Below are 15,994 nucleotides of genomic sequence, written 5' to 3'. Positions count from 1 at the left end.
CCTGCTAATGGACCATCTTTTCCACCCTGCTGTTGGTGTGGTTGTTGATTTGCCCACATCTGTCTGCTTTAAAGGAACAGGCCAACATTTTGGGAAATTAGCTTTCCGTCTTCTCCAGAGAGAGACAAGACGATAGATACCGGTTTCCTCTCTGTGCGTTCAGTAGAAAGCTATCTACCTTCTTGTCTCTCTCTCTGGAGAAGGCGGTAAGCTAGTTTCCCAAAATGTTGGCGTGTTCTTTTAAATATACATTAACCTGGGAAGTTGATGTAGTCTCAGATGTTTCTCATGTAGTATGAACTGTCTTGTACTCGGAATGCTCCTCCGCTTCAGTGACAGAATGTGACGTCTCCAGGGTATTGGTTTAAACGTCAGGGTCAGCATCGACCAGGTAGATTTTAGAAAATTGTCTGGATATTTTAAGATGACCTCAAAGTCTGTCCGAAGAGGGGTTGATTCACTAATTGTTATTATTACTAATCATAATACTTGTTGAATAACTGCATAGTTTACCAGAGAATTATTGTTTTGTCAACACGGAAAGTTGTATTTAGGTGTTTTTGAACCTCCATGTGAAATTTGGTGCAAATGCACCTTTTCATCGGTGAGCGACGGACATCTATTTGGATGTTGTTCTCGGCACTTTCTTTTAGCACACAATGTGAAATTACTAGTGCTGTCAATAGATTAGAAATGTTTTACTAATTAATCTCACAATTTTCTGTCATTAATCTAGATTAAAAATAGCATTTTTCTACTGGTCAAAATTACCGACGACACACAGAACGGTTCGTTTTGGTCAAAACTGGGACAATTTTGTAATCAAACAAACCATTTCCCCAGCCTATTAGCAGAGATTGTGATTGATTTTTAGATATCTTTTAGAAACTCACTTCTCTCACTCAAAATGCAGTAAATTGTCATTTTACTCGACATAAAATGTCTAATGTTTGTTTTGTTGTTTTATCTTTAGTGTTATGTATTTCTCCATTCACTTACCATGGTGGTCTGTCTACTCTGTTATTAGATCTGTCTTCAATTGTTTAACCCTTTCACTGCCACACTACCAAATGGTTAACCCTTTGACTGCCACATGACAAATGGTTAACCCTTTCACAACCACACTACATAAGGTTAACCCTTTCACTACCACACTACAGACGGTTAACCTTCTGTAGTGTGGTAGTGAAAGGTTAACCTTCTGTAGTGTTGTAGTGAAAGGGTTAACCTTCTGTAGTGTTGTAGTGAAATGGTTAAATGCAGAGGCTTTCCCTTGTTGACTAAATGTGCATTGCTAAGTTTTATGAATTCTATATGAAATGCTAGAGTAATTAGATGCCAGCAACTACAGTATACAGTATATATATATTTTAAATAAAGGATAACAATGACTTTGTTTGTATATATTCTCTAATAGCAGGCGTTTTCAAAGTCTTGATGACTGAGGGCTAATTCAGGGACCCAACATTAGAGTTAGTTAGAGAACTTTTAACATTTAACTTGAGGTCAAACTTTCCATCTCACAAAAAAAAGGCTGAAATCGCTAGCTAACCTACAGTACCTGCAATTACTATGTAATCGGTCTCACGAGTTGGCATCTCTCGAGTCATACACAACTCGTGAGAGGCCTAGTTGCCATGCTACCTGTAGCTTAGCAACCTGTCAACAAGCTGTCATTCCTCACTTGACAGCTCAGCCCAGGGGGGGGCGCTGTTTCACCTTCCTACAAGCAAAGTACTGTGTGACGTTGCAGGTTGGTTTAAAACTATTGGAACTGGACCAAATACAACGCATGCATTTACACCTTAACCCTTTCACTGCCGCACAAAACCAGGTTAACCCTTTCATAACCGTCGGTAGTGTGATAGTAAAGGGTTAACCTGTAGTGTGGCAGTGAAAGGGTTAACTCACCGTGGGCCTCCAGAAACGTTTTGAGAAACCCTGCTCTATAGAAATAAATATAGACGGTTGTCATTTCATTTTAATGTATAATCTCAAAAATAACACTTGTTTATTTTGCAGTCTCGCATCCCAAAGCTGTAAACGTTCTCGCACGAATGTATTTGGTTCACGGGATAGTGAGTTATTTTTTTTAATGTATTTTTAAGTAGTCATGTGATGCAGAATCCTTGTGTTTTTTAATTACAGCTCGGTGAAATTATGTAGCTGAAGAAGTGACATCCTAAAAATGTATGGAGGGAAATGTTAGTAAAAATAGAAATAGTCAAAAAGTAGTAAGTTCTTCTATATACTTAGTACATTATTAATAAAACAAAGCCACGCATTATAACCAAATATTTTGTGGACTAAAGAAAATGGCAATAAGGAACCTTTGAAAATCAACAACACTATATTATAGGTGAAATGCCCTAAGATTAGTCGCTGAATTTGAAAAGATGAGTAGGAAATGGGGTTTATTTCATTGCAATGACCTGTATAGGTACCGCTCTCTCTCTCTCTCTCCCTCTCTCTCTCTCTCTCTCTCTCTCTCGCAATGCTGCTATCCAATATGAAGCCTTGTAAACTGCTTTTGAAAATAAAACCGTCAACCCCATGTATTGTGGCAATGAACGTCATTATTTCCATCCTTTACACATCTACAACTAGGAATGAATGTTGACTGGTGAATGTCTGCATGTGGTGCGGTGTGTCACGCTGGTATAACATGTCATTTCCTATCGTTTGTCTTGGAGGTAAGATAAGAAACCTTATTTTTTTTTTTTTTTTTTTATTCAAGAAAAAAAAACGAGAATCAAACAAAATAGCATGATTTTTTCTTTTATTATAACACTGGTTTATTTTACAGGCTTCTAGCCAGGCACTCTACGGGGCAGACCTGGACCCCGAAGGACCCTCTACGCTCAACCCCGAGGTGCCCTCCGACCTCTTCGGTCATTCCGGGGAGTGCGGCGCTCCGTCCTACAGCAACATGGAGGAGGTGGATTAACCCCCCCCCCAAAACGGACTACCGGGGAGCCGAAGACACTAGAAGCTCCCAGGGGGGTTCTGTCTGGTCCCAGGAGACGGAGGCCTACCAACCAACCAACCAACCAGCAGCTCCAGGAGGAGGAGGAGCTACCAACACAGCGTAACCCTTTCACTACCACACTACAGACACGGTTAACCCCGTCACTACCACACTACAGACACGGTTGTAGTGTGGTAGTGAAAGGGTTAACCCTTTTGCCCGTGTGGCGGTGAAAAGGTGTTAAAGCTTCTGTAGTGTCGCGGTGAAAGGGTTAACCCCTTTGGTAGTGTGGTGGTAGTGAATGCAATGGAGCTTTAATTAAGAGACACTTCAGTGCTTACTAATCATGTGGACACCTGTAGGGGGGCGGTGCGAGGGTTAAACGGTTGGGGACGAGGTCGCGGTGACCTCGGGATGCACGTTGTGGATTCTAGTACCAGTCGGAACCCCACAGCAGACCCGATACTGATAACCTGGCACACATTGTATTGATATGTATACACGTATATTGGCCCGTTGATATGGACTTAATAAAGCGGTGTCCGTGCATCGCGTACGTTACCGTAGTAACCGTGCACGCACAGAAGCAGGGGCGCGCCCCGGTCTCCCCCCCCCCGAGTCACGGCTCGTCGTAAAGCGGTTGTGTGTATATAAACGCGGAGAGATCTCGAGTTTTCAAACCCAATTGAATTAATTGATCGGTGAGTACGTTGGGTTGCTCACTTATACTAAATGCACCTTTTTTTTGGGGGGGGGCTTAATCTCGAGTTTAACCCTTTCACTGCCACGTGACAGAAGGTTAACCCTTTACTATCTCTAAAGGGTTAACCTTCTGTCGTGTGGCAGTGAAAGGGTTTAACCGGCTGTCGTGTGGCAGTGAAATGGTTAACCTCTTCTGTGTGTCGTCGCAGTGAAAGGGTTAACCGTTTTGGTAGTGCTGCAGTGAAAGGGTTAAAGATGTACTGCTAACCTAGACCAGAGCGGGGACCCCCCCCCCCCCCCCCTTCTTTCACCTCTTGGCAAAAGTTCTGGAACAAGCTATGGGGGTTGATTTATTTAGGGGAAATAATGGCGAATGAAGCGAATTTGGGGAGTGTGAGTGGAAATGAGTGTTTTCTTTGTGTGTGTGTGTAAATGCTTGTTTGTTTGTTTGTTTTTAAATTTACTTTTGTTTTCTACTTCCCATCGAGGTATAACCTGGTCTGACATGTTTGTAACTTGATTATTCTGTAACCTGTCCTGGACTGAAGTTGTAGCAATTGATGTAAAAGAAGAAGAAAGTAATGTTTGATGGATGCAGACCAGATGTTTTTGTTTCCCTTGTTTATACACAGAAGACATGTGTTTATTGTCTTTCTGTCTGCTTCACACACCACCTTTTGTTTGGTTTCTCTAGTTTTATTTTTGTTATTTTAATTATATATTTTTTTTTACTTGGTTAGTTATTCAACCCTGTGGATGCGATCTTTGATGAAGATGAACGGCTTGGTAGACACTGAAATGTGCATGACTGCATGTCTGTCCATACACACAGTAGCCCCCCCCCCACCCTCTAGTATAATGATTGTTCTCACTTTCCAAGTTAGCTACATTTCTTTGTTTCCGTTTGAGTGGATAGTCTTGTACAACCCTCCCTGCCCTTCATTTGTATTGGACTGCATATATAAAGTGGGGATCAATAAAGAATGCTGCTGTGAATACGATATAAATGGTTAATATAAATAAAACCTTTTTTTGAGACGCGCTTGAAATCTGGGGGTGCTTTTCTGTGCCGTTGCAGTGTCTTGGGCTAAATCCCTGCTAGTCTTGCTTTTTTAGTACACTTTAACACGTTATAATACGACTCAATAGCACACTCGTTCTGAGACTGCACTGGTCGAGGAACCCGTGTTTATAATTAAAAAAAAATGAATAAATAAAAGTTTCCCAAGTGTTTCCCAGTTCCTCGCCGCACCGGTAGGTGGCGCTCGTCTTCCCTGCTGCCCTGTTGTACACTGGCGACGAGGAATAAAAGCAGCAGAAGGAGGAAATAAACAACCAAAGTGCCCACTGCACTTCCGCGTTACATGGAGCTCGTGAGAAGGAGGGAGGGAGAAAACGAATGAATTGATTGATTGAAAACTTTATTAACGTATTGCAGAATGGGTTGATTGATTGAACATTTTATTAACAGATTGCAGAATGGGTACAGTACAGTACAGCTCAATACATACAATTGTTAAGGGGATGCAGACCAGAGAAAGACTTTCGTCTTGTTTACATCAGGGTCCCCCATTTTCAATGCATCATAACATATATGACACACACGACATACAGATAGACAGTACTGCTACATCTATACATTTATGACAAATACAGTACTGTTTGAGATACAAAAAGTGTTCAGAAAAAGAGTGTATATACATTTGACGTAGAAACTGTACATTGGAGGAGGTTGGGTGGGGGGGGGGGCTGTACATTGGGGGGGGGGGCACTACATTGGAATACTGACAAAGCCATACTTGGTCATTTACTGTACAACTGGGTTAGGACATTTGTAGGGGCCAGTTTCGAATTGCAGTCTCCCGTAGGTGTTCTTTGAGAGTGTTTTTGAAAGTGGGTAGTGATTCAAATCACATTCCTTTACAGCTGTGGGTAGGGCGTTCCACATTGATGTGGCATAATTGCAAAACGTGTTTAGTCCTTTGTTTGAGCCGAATCTGGGTTTAATATGATTTGTGGAGCTCCCTCTGGTGTTGTGGTCGTGGTATTCACTGACCTTTGGGAAGTATTTTGACATGTACATGGGTACCTTAGTCGTATAGTGTATCTTGTAGACCAGGCCCATTGCAAGTTGCTGTACTCTGTCGTCTACTCTAAGCCATCCTAGGTTGTCAAAGTGGGCAGGGGTGAGGTGGGTTCTAGGAGTCAGGTCAAGCAGTAGTCTGACTAGCTTGTTTTGAGATGTTTGGTGGTATTGGGAAACAAACGGATTTCTACTGATCACATGTATGCGTTGAGCTCCGTTTTTATTACATATTGTGTATCACATTCTTGTTCATTTCATAACCTTTTTTCTCATTATTTTGTTTTGAAAATATTGAGGCCAACGTCACGTGGCATTTCACTATTTTCGAAAGCCTTTCTGGTGGTGATTCTAACTAAGTGCATGTTGTTTCCCCCCCCCCCAAGCCTAACATGCACACACTCGGTGTCTACGTCACAACACACGTGACCAGCAGCTTTCAATAGCAAATACTTCTCTACTTTTACTTAAGTCGAATTTGAATGGAGGACTTTTACGAGCACTCCTTTATCTGGGTATTTCTACTTTTACTTAAGTAAAGGAACTGTGTACTTCTTCCACCACTGTTCATTTGACACCACAACTGAATAAAAACACCACACACCCTGACGGGGGGCATTAACCCTTTCCCCTCTGGACAGGCTAACCACCATCTGGCGGTCGAGCCGCGCGCCATCACCTCAGCGCTGGCCTTCATCAGCAGCTGCGCCAACCCCATCCTCTACACCTTCGCCGGGAAGTCCTACATCCGACAGGACGGCTTGGCCTTCATGGCTCGCCTGTGTACGAGGGCACTTCCATGGACCCGTCGGGGACCAAGAAGGGCCGGTTCACCAGCAAAGACAATAGCGTGGGACTCAAAAGACGTGGGGTCCACGTCCACTAGCAATGGGGCTAACGCTGTGAGCTGAACCGGAGCTATATCTATGAATCAACTTGGGTTCATGCGTCAGAGTGCTCCGCGGCGGAACATGTGTGAGACGGCATGTGGAACCATAGATATATATATAACTAGATGGTGCAAGGCGGAGTCTCCGGCGTGGTTCACCGGCGGCCATCTTGTCACAGGCAGCACGTCGCCCACTCATAACATGAATGTCGCATGTACGATTGAAATAACCATAGCTTGCTCAATTTTCAACCGATTTACAAACGGTTTGGTTTATTTACAAATGTTATTAACATGTCTATGATTCATGATTCTTGGACATGTTGAAGTTATTTTCATATGAAAGTCCATTGTAAGTATGCAGTGTGATAACTACATCTCTGACGTTTAGAACAAACCAAACCGTTTGAAAATCGAGCAAGCTATGGTTATTTCAATAGTACATGCACCGTAGACATTCATGTTATGAGTGAGCGTGCTGCCTGTGACAAGATGGCCGCCACGTGGCAACATCGGTCTCCATTAGCCAGCAGCGCGGGTGAGTCATCTAGCCTTTATATATGTCTATGTGTTGAACATGCAGACGCTGGATAAAATCAGACCTGCGGAGTCGAGCATAGAGAATATGCTAGTAGACAGCGCCTCTATAATAAACGGTCCTGCACACATACACTGTTTGTAAATACACCCGCAGTTCGGTCCGTCCCAGACAAGATTCCATTTGTTCCATCCAGTTTAATAAAGGAACGTGACGATAACATTAAACAAACAAGTCTCGGACGGGCCGAACTGCGGGTGTATTTACAACACCAATTTGGATCTGTGTGTGGTTAACCAGCAGTATTTTAATTTGTAAATAGTGTATTGTTGTGAATGTGCTCATCATAAAGAGATGTAATGTAATCATACAGTATTGTGTCTCTGTTAGAGGTCAAAGTCAGTGCTTTGCTTGGATCTGTATTGTAATAGCCAAATTATTAGGGAAGCACAAACATTACGAAAGAATAACTTTGGTTCATTTAAAAGCCAAAGTCTAACACACATTGTAACCTTGATTTTTGATGTACAGGTCTAATGGATGAATGCTATTCTTAGTGTCAGGCTATTCTGAAGAAATACATTCTAATCTAGCTCAACATACTAGATCTGAGTGTAATGTAACATCTTTTATACATTCTTTCAGTTTACCTCAGCATTGCAAAGCATCATAAGCAATTATAATCATATCAGTATATAACGATTGAACACTATTATGAGCTAAGCTATATTATACAACGGCATGCAAATTTCTCGATTCTGATTGGCCATTCACACGTCTTTATTGGTAACAATCCACGGTCCTGGGCTCAGGACCCGCCCACAACCAAATCACATAACCCTCCCCGGCTCACTCCGGGAGAAAACAGGATCGCGGAGATCAAATGGTTATGTTGAAAGCACCATAACGACTAAATATGAAGCGATTCTGTCAAGGGGAATGTGTTAGTATTTTAAACAATGTTGGATGATGTAATTGATGGGTCTTGACTCAATCTAGAACAAAAGAAAAATCGCGGATTGATTGATAGATTAATTGATTGATTTAAATTTCTTCCTTCCTACTTTCTTGCAGCGTTCTCTCTCACACTGTCCGACGCTGGCGTACCCACAAACACACACACACACATACACACACACACACACACACACACACACACACACATACACACACGCACACACACACTGTGACACACACACACACACACACACACACACTCCTGTCTGCAACAGCGGGGGAGTCAGACTGAGAGAGAAGCAGCGCTGTTTTAAGTGAGCATGGTCTATTGAATTGATTGATTGGTTGATTGCTAATTTTATTACTGTACCCCTGGTTTCCAACTGGTTAAGTTTAGGCTAAAAGAAATAAATAAAAAAATAGGGCGAAGAAAACGTTTTTTTCCTATAGGGCAAAGAAAACGTTTTAATAAATTTTCAATCAATCATTCCAATAATACACAGTTGGATGTGTTAGTTGGTTGGATGCACTTCAAGCTGCTTCCACATGAGGCAACTTCTCTCAATCATTCCAATAATACACAGTTGGATGTGTTAGTTTGGTTGGATGCACTTCAAGCTGCTTCCACATGGAGTTGTGGGAACTACTTTTTCTGGCGGATGGTTTTTTCAATAAATCTTCGATTAATGTGTGTTTATTGTATAGAAATAAGGTTGGATGAATCTGGCAGTTGTATAAAAGCTTTACACCACGTGCAGTCGTGATTTGTGACCAATAAACCATGCCTAGGGGGGTCTAACGACCCTCGGCTGCGCCTCGGGCCTAACAACCACCCCTAGGCATGGTTTATTGGTCACAAACCACTCCTGCGTGTGATGTAATGCTTAATCACTGCTAGGGCCTGTGCTTTAAATAATCTTACAATGGGTGTCTGTGGGGAACTGCGCAGTATATCTGCAGTTACATTAGCGGTAGGATCTGAAATGCTGCCAAACAGCGATCTCTGGGCAAAAGAGCCCCACTTGGTATTGTGTTTTGTTAACTTTTTTGTTTTGGTCTGATTGATTGAAACCTTTATTTATTCTTGGAATTAACATTGAGGTTTCAACCTCATTTGCAATGTCATCGACATTACAAGTTCAACAATTCCAAGTACATATAAAAGGAAAAACACATTTGCATAAATAGGACAAAACACAGGTGGGAAGAAAAAAACCAAAGAGATCAAATTAAATTAAAAAGTTACATACGGTAAGGTATGGAGGCTTGTGGTCATGTTTTTTATTTGTCCATAGGATATAGAGTATTGATTGTTTGTGCATAAAAAAAAGAGGGAAAAAGGCAGATTTACCAAGTTCAGACTGAACACATGGGACCAATCGTTTGAGCAGGTCAGATAAGGACAATAATTCCAATCTAGCATCATTGTGATCTGTGGCAATTCTCCATGACCTTAAAGATACAGACTTATCAAACTTTAAACAGGATGCAATGATGACTGTCGTAACCATCACGAGTTATAAATCTAAGAGCAGATGGTGCCTCGAGCTCCGACGTGTGGGCTGGAGTTCTCCAGACCTCTCGTTAGAGGCCGAGGTGTGGGCTGGAGTTCTCCAGACCTCTCGTTAGAGGCCCAGGTGTGGCCAGCAGTAGCAACCTCTCCCCTGTACCACAATGTAAACAAATCATAATACCAAGAGGGGCTCTTTTGACTAGAAAGGTCGCTGTTTGACAACATTACAGATCCTACCTTTAAGTGGCAGGGCGGAACTTTAGACCTCGAGGGACTTCTGTCCAAAACCCATTACTTCCTGTGAATGAGGTCTTACATTACACAAATTGAGCAAATGCGTATCTCTTAGCCAATTATCCTCCATTATGAGGGGGCAATGGGTCTCATTCTCCAACAGACTTACGACAAAAAGGGCTTTCTCTTAGGGCCAATTGAGACCTTTTTGGGCAAGACATGAATATAGACAATATATTATAATATAATATTAATTATGTTTTATTGGGACGGTTGGTGAATCCCAAAATGGTCTCAAATGGCCCTAAGAGAAAGCCCTTTTTGTCATAAATCCTTGGTGAATGAGACCGTTATTTAATCTGACTGGTAATTTAACTCTGTACATAATGTTACCCATTAATATAATTATTGTATACCCATGTATTTTAAGACAACACTAGCATCTCTGCAGGGCCTCATGTACAGCCACAAAGAAAGATTCATCTGTTACTTTTGTTTATGGGATTATTGGTCATCACTGTTCTAAAGTTATTTAAAAATTCAAAATGCATTATACAACCATGCACATGTTATCCATTTTCTATTAGTGAATGTACAAGTGGTATGTTGAGCAAGCATGTAAATATAATTCTTGTTTTGTATTTTAAGCAGACACTAGGAGCTCAGCCTTATGTACAGCCAAAGAAAACAGATGATATTTGTTGTGTAAGATCACTTGGTTGAGTGGTTCTTAGATTGTTCTAAAATGTTGGTCCACAATGCACCTCTGAATAACCACTTTAGCCTTAATTTCTTTTGTATCCACTTTTTCTCCCCTCCCAATTTAATTCTTCCCTCCCCTGTCTTGAACGTTGCTAGACTATGCCTCCCACAGGTCGGTTGTAGTGAGGGCAGAAGCCTTGCATCACTTGTCCCCTCCGCGTGAATACTTTCCCTAAGGTGGTTGTACGTCCGCGTTCGGTTTGCGTGATCTGATTGGCCACTGACGTTTCTGGTCATGTGACATGTGCGCCAATCGTGTGACGGCAAGTTCTGTGCCAAATTTCCGGGTCTAACAGCCAGCAAACTACCTAACGCCTAGTTTATCACTGGTTAAGCTTAGGCGACTTTCGAAGTTGGTTAAGGTTAGTTTGGAATCAGGGCTGGTGTTCTATCGCCCTGCTCTAAGACAAACTCTAACCTTAACCAACTTCGAAAGAGTGCCTAAGCTTAACCGGTAAAAGAACTTGCCGTCACACGATGGCCGCACATGTCACATGACCAGAAACATCAGTGGCCAATCAGATTGCGCAAACCGACAACCCCCTTAGGGAAAGTATTCACGCGTCCCCTCCGGTACACGAGGCAGCCTGTCGCATCTTTTCGCCGCAGCAGCTCGAACTCTGTGGCGAATAACACGTGGGAGGCTCACGCTGCCCCCGTCACTTCCTGCTTCCGTCGCACCGGCGTCACCAAAACAGACTGTAGGAGTCGCTGTCAAATCCCCACCCTCTAACCAGGGATTAAAGCAAAAAAAATTCTCCTGACTGCTTTTTTTCTGGCCAAGTCATATTCTTATTTTATTTATTCATTTGGTGCGGCCGCGGTAGGGAAAAAAAATTGATATTGGACGCCTCCGATTGGCTCAGGTTAAAATCCGTCACGACGCCGAATCAAATGACGGAATCTCCAAATCAAATGGACGGATATCCGTCCCAAGACTGAACGCTTTAATGCCCGAGTCTAACACTTGCCAATTGTGTTAGTATGAATGACCGGCCAGCCGGTAGCAACGCCGAGAGCTGGGCTCGAACCCAGCGTCTCCTGCGTTAGAGGCGAGTGCCTTGCCGACTGCGCAAATCAGCCGCCCTAGCCTTCATTTTTTTGGTCTGTTCGTTAATGTTGCACTGAAAACGACCAAATCAAATTCCTTGCATGTGAAAACTACTTTGCAATAAAGACCTTTGCTTCAGATTGTACCTAGACATTAACAAGTAGATAAGACAAGAACCTTAAGTCTGTTATCGTTTTCAAACCATCTAAAAGATTTTAAGTCAAGAGTTGGTTCAGTACTTTCTGGTGATGGATAGCATTCACTCTTGAATAATAATTTTAAAAAAAAATGACCATTTTCACAACAGCCATGCATTTACTCACTGCATGCAAGACCAGGCCCACACCATAACACTCTGAAATGGCTATTTATAGTCACATGGTTATACTTTGCAGCCCATCTGGCCTCTTTTACAATATGATTTAGTCTGATGCAGAGAATTCAAGGAGTCTAGCAGTAGGCAGTTAATGTAGTTCTGACGGCATTAATTTCATTACACAAATAGTGTAGTGTCCAGTTAGGTATTGCACATACTTGGATTTTCAAATCAATAACCACTCACTGAGATCAAGAAGTTTGATCAACAGCTTAGCTACCTGTACTATAAAGACATGCATTTACATTGATGTGGAAACCGATGTTGATTAATGTGCACTGTCCCTGGGTAAAAAATGAACTTACAGGATGAGGTTTAGCAGAGACCCTCTGCCCCAGGCCCCTCATCAGTACGTTAGTGCGCTGATCTGAGGACCAAATGAGATCTAGGGCAAGGTAACCTAGTCAGTATAGCCATTAGGGGTCTGCAAACTGGATCTATGGTCTACAGCAGTGGTGCCCAACCAGTCGATCGCGATCGAGGTAGATCGCGGGCTGATTTCAAGTAGATCTTGATTAATAAAATGTGATTATAAAAAATAAAAAAAATAATTTTTTTTTTTTGCTAAATCAACTCTTCCTCTCCTTGTTAACTACAACAAGCAATGCTGTTTGTTATTTAAGATGAGGTCGGACTCGGCACTGACATATTTGTGTTCATTATGCTGCTTTTATAAAGCCTCAAATGACGGCTTACAATATACAATTTTGGCTGGTAGCTCTCGGGCTAGGTGGTAAATAAAAAAGTAGATCTTGGTTCAAAAAAGGTTGGACACCCCTGGTCTACAGTGACTAGTCTGAAATTTAGAGATGCAAACACAAGTGTTATTCCTAGTACAAATACCCCACTCCATGTAGTTTACACGTCAAATTTTTTGCACAACTACATTTATTTCAGTTCTTTATAGACATACAAAGACAAATGACTAAACACAAACTAATAATATATACATGTATAAAAGGCAGGAGAAAATAGTTCCAACTCTTGCTTACATGATGTCAACCTCCATCTGTAATGGAAACATAATGCTGCACTTCTAATGGGACGCTATTAGTCTCCAAGGGTGTGAGAGAATGTGTCTGAGACATGAGTGTGTGTGTGTCTCAGATTATGTGTATGCGTCTCAGATGTGTATGAGTGTAAATTGTGTATGCATGTCTCAGATGTGTATATGTGCATGTCTCAAGATATGTGTACAAGTGTGACAGAACAAATGGCTAAGCCATAATCATACCAGACATAAAATATATATAATACAAATAAAACACAGGTACCATCAGATCAGATCCTAATTCTCACAGTAATCATTGTACATGAATCAATTCTAACACTTTTCAAATGAACGTTTATTCAAATATATTGTACATACAAGTAGGTACTGGTAGTGCTTTAAAATGAAAATCGTCCACGTTTACACCAGTTCTTCAAAATGGAGTCACAGATACCTAGAAACAGAAACTCACGTTAGTTGATAGAGGCTACCACATATTCGTTTAAATTACCCCCCCCCCCCCCCCCCATCTGCTTCATATCACAGCTGGGCAAATTAAAAGGCGTTTTCACATTCGCCGAAATGCTTGCTTGTGATTGGCCAATAGCCCCCCGACAGCGGTCATTATTTTTCAATAATGACCGCTGTTTTTTCAATAATGACCGCAGTGCGCAGCTGTTCGCAATCAAGCCCACTGACAAACTGTTTCAGTGCAATTAGACACTCTGTGTTCTGCTGCCGGCGATGACGGGGCGGAGCGACGAGCGGAGCCAGAACGCAGCCAGAAGTTAACCAGTGTTGCGAGTCGATGTAAAATGAATTAGGTATATTGTTAGTAAGTTAGCCATGTAATAAGCGGGATAATGTATAGCCTACTCGGTCATTGTCGCAAAATAATTGACCTTCACTACGTTTAAAACACCGAGTTATCCCTTACATATCTCCCAGCCCAGACGACGGCATTGTCAAGTAATTTTATTTTACTTACTCCGGAAGCATTTTACATTACCTAAACATAAAATGCAGACGCACTTATTTAGTCAAAACACCGAAGTTGTTGGAATGGTCATAACTTCAAATGGATATTTAAAGTTAATTTCATTCCATGTTAATTTTTGCCCGGCTGTGATATGAAGCGAGCAAAGCAGCCAGAACTGGCGAGAACCAGCAATGTGACACACCAAGCAACAGAGGGGGTCAAATATAGCGCCATGAAGTTAAACGATAAGTCAATAAAAAATTCTTACCTCATTACACTTGATCAAATCCAAGACTTTCCATCCCTAAAAACAGAGAAGACTTGATTTTAGTCGGTTATAATAACTTCACAACTTTGGCTTAATGTGTGAATCCAGTCAAACCCATCAGCGTAGTTAAGTGTAATCATGAGGATCAGGTGAAACACGGACTAGCAAATCATCATATCGGGTTTGACTGCGGCAACAGATGTGCTCCAAAGGCGGTCGGAAATGTAATATATGGCCGTTACTACCAACTGCATCCCATCTAGCACCTTTCGGGACTGTAAAATCACACCAACATTAGTCAAAAAACAAGATATATAGGTGCCATTAGGGATGTAAATCGAAGTGATACATACAAGGTACTCCTGATTTGTGGAAACATTGGAACCGATCAGATGCCTTTTATGTATTTTAATCTATGTTGTTGGCCTCGTTTCTTTTGTTATTGTATTCTTGTTTTGTATGTGTGTAATATGGACCTCGAGTCTGAAATAAAAATCATCATCATCAATGCTACATTAAGCAGCCAGGACGCCTAAATATTAAAGGCAACCAACTTGTGTCTAACCACGCCCAACTTGCGTCTAGCCACGCCCCCGCGGCAGCAGCAGAGCGGAGCCGCTCTCTCGCGCTGCCGTGGTCACATGGGCGTATTGGCCAATCAGAGAAACGCTAAACACAAGTTGGTTGCCTAAAATATTCACGGACTGGCGAGAACCAGCAATGTGACACACCAAGCAACAGAGTGGGTCAAATATAGCCTGAAGTTAAACCATAAATAAGTCAATAAATTCTTACCTTATTACACTTGATCAAATCAAGACTGCCCATCCCTAAAAACAGAGAATACTTGATTTTAGTCGGTTATAATAACTTCACAACTTTGGCTTAATGTGTGAATCCAGTCAAACCCATCAGCGTAGTTAAGTGTAATCATGAGGATCAGGTGAAACACGGACTAGCAAATCATCATATCAGGTTTGACTGCGGCAACAGATGTGGTTCAAAGACGGTCAAATGAATGAATGAATGAAAACTTTATTAACAGATTGCAGAATGGGTACAGTACAGTACAGCTCAATACATACAATTGTTAAGGGGATGCAGACCAGAGAAAGACTTTAGTCTTGTTTACATCAGGGTCCCCCATTTTCAATTCATCGTAACATACATGACATACAGATAGACAGTCGAAAGAGTGGTCTTGTTTCGTTAGTGAGCCCATAATACAGTGTGTCACGGGGGTGTACAGTACTACTTCGCCAAGTAGTATAGGTCCATACACTACATATTGTATTTATTTAAGAGCACCAACCTTGTTATTCATTTTAAACACAAGTGTGTGACCAATAAAAAGGCAATTTAGCCCGTAGGTTAAGACATGGCGTCAAGCATGCACGCACCCCGGACATAACGTTACATCGTGGAAATGCGGTATTGTATAGGCAAGATAAATAATGGTACGCAATCTTCGACTTGAGAAGGAGCTATGAATACAAATAAATGAATCGATTAAAAAACACATACCAGGTGAGCAGCACATATTATTCTTCCAGAGACAACTACTCGCGACAACACTACACGAGGGAAAGACTAGTAGTGAGGCTGCGGGGCCGCGGGCACTTTTATCTCTTCATCAAAACCACGTGCTCGTTGTCTTCCTCCCGGGAAACATGCGCGCGCCGC

The 15,994-nt window shown here is 41.8% G+C and overlaps 1 protein-coding gene and 1 long non-coding RNA gene across 2 annotated transcripts in view; one reads left to right on the top strand and one right to left on the bottom strand.

The window, feature by feature from the left end:
• The window catches only part of usp19 (ubiquitin specific peptidase 19), a 99,887-nt gene extending 95,081 nt beyond the window's left edge, over positions 1 to 4,806 (top strand). The window contains exon 27 of the mRNA XM_084313311.1: positions 2,807 to 4,806. Within this exon, the coding sequence (XP_084169437.1) occupies positions 2,807 to 2,947 (141 nt within the window). The 3' untranslated portion in view covers positions 2,948 to 4,806. The remainder of the gene's footprint in view (positions 1 to 2,806) is intronic.
• Positions 4,807 to 13,146: 8,340 nt separating this feature from the next.
• LOC311227147 lies at positions 13,147 to 15,972 on the bottom strand. Its single transcript, XR_014619575.1, has 4 exons — positions 15,836 to 15,972; positions 15,107 to 15,141; positions 14,312 to 14,347; positions 13,147 to 13,518 (listed from the first exon to the last, which is right to left on the bottom strand). It is a non-coding gene; the product is annotated as an uncharacterized lncRNA (long non-coding RNA).
• Positions 15,973 to 15,994: the final 22 nt, after the last annotated feature.

This window comes from Notolepis coatsorum (assembly GCF_963971535.1).
Source record: "Notolepis coatsorum genome assembly, chromosome: 4".
Taxonomy (NCBI): Eukaryota; Metazoa; Chordata; class Actinopteri; order Aulopiformes; family Paralepididae; genus Notolepis; species Notolepis coatsorum.
This window is presented reverse-complemented; position numbering and strand designations above follow the sequence as displayed.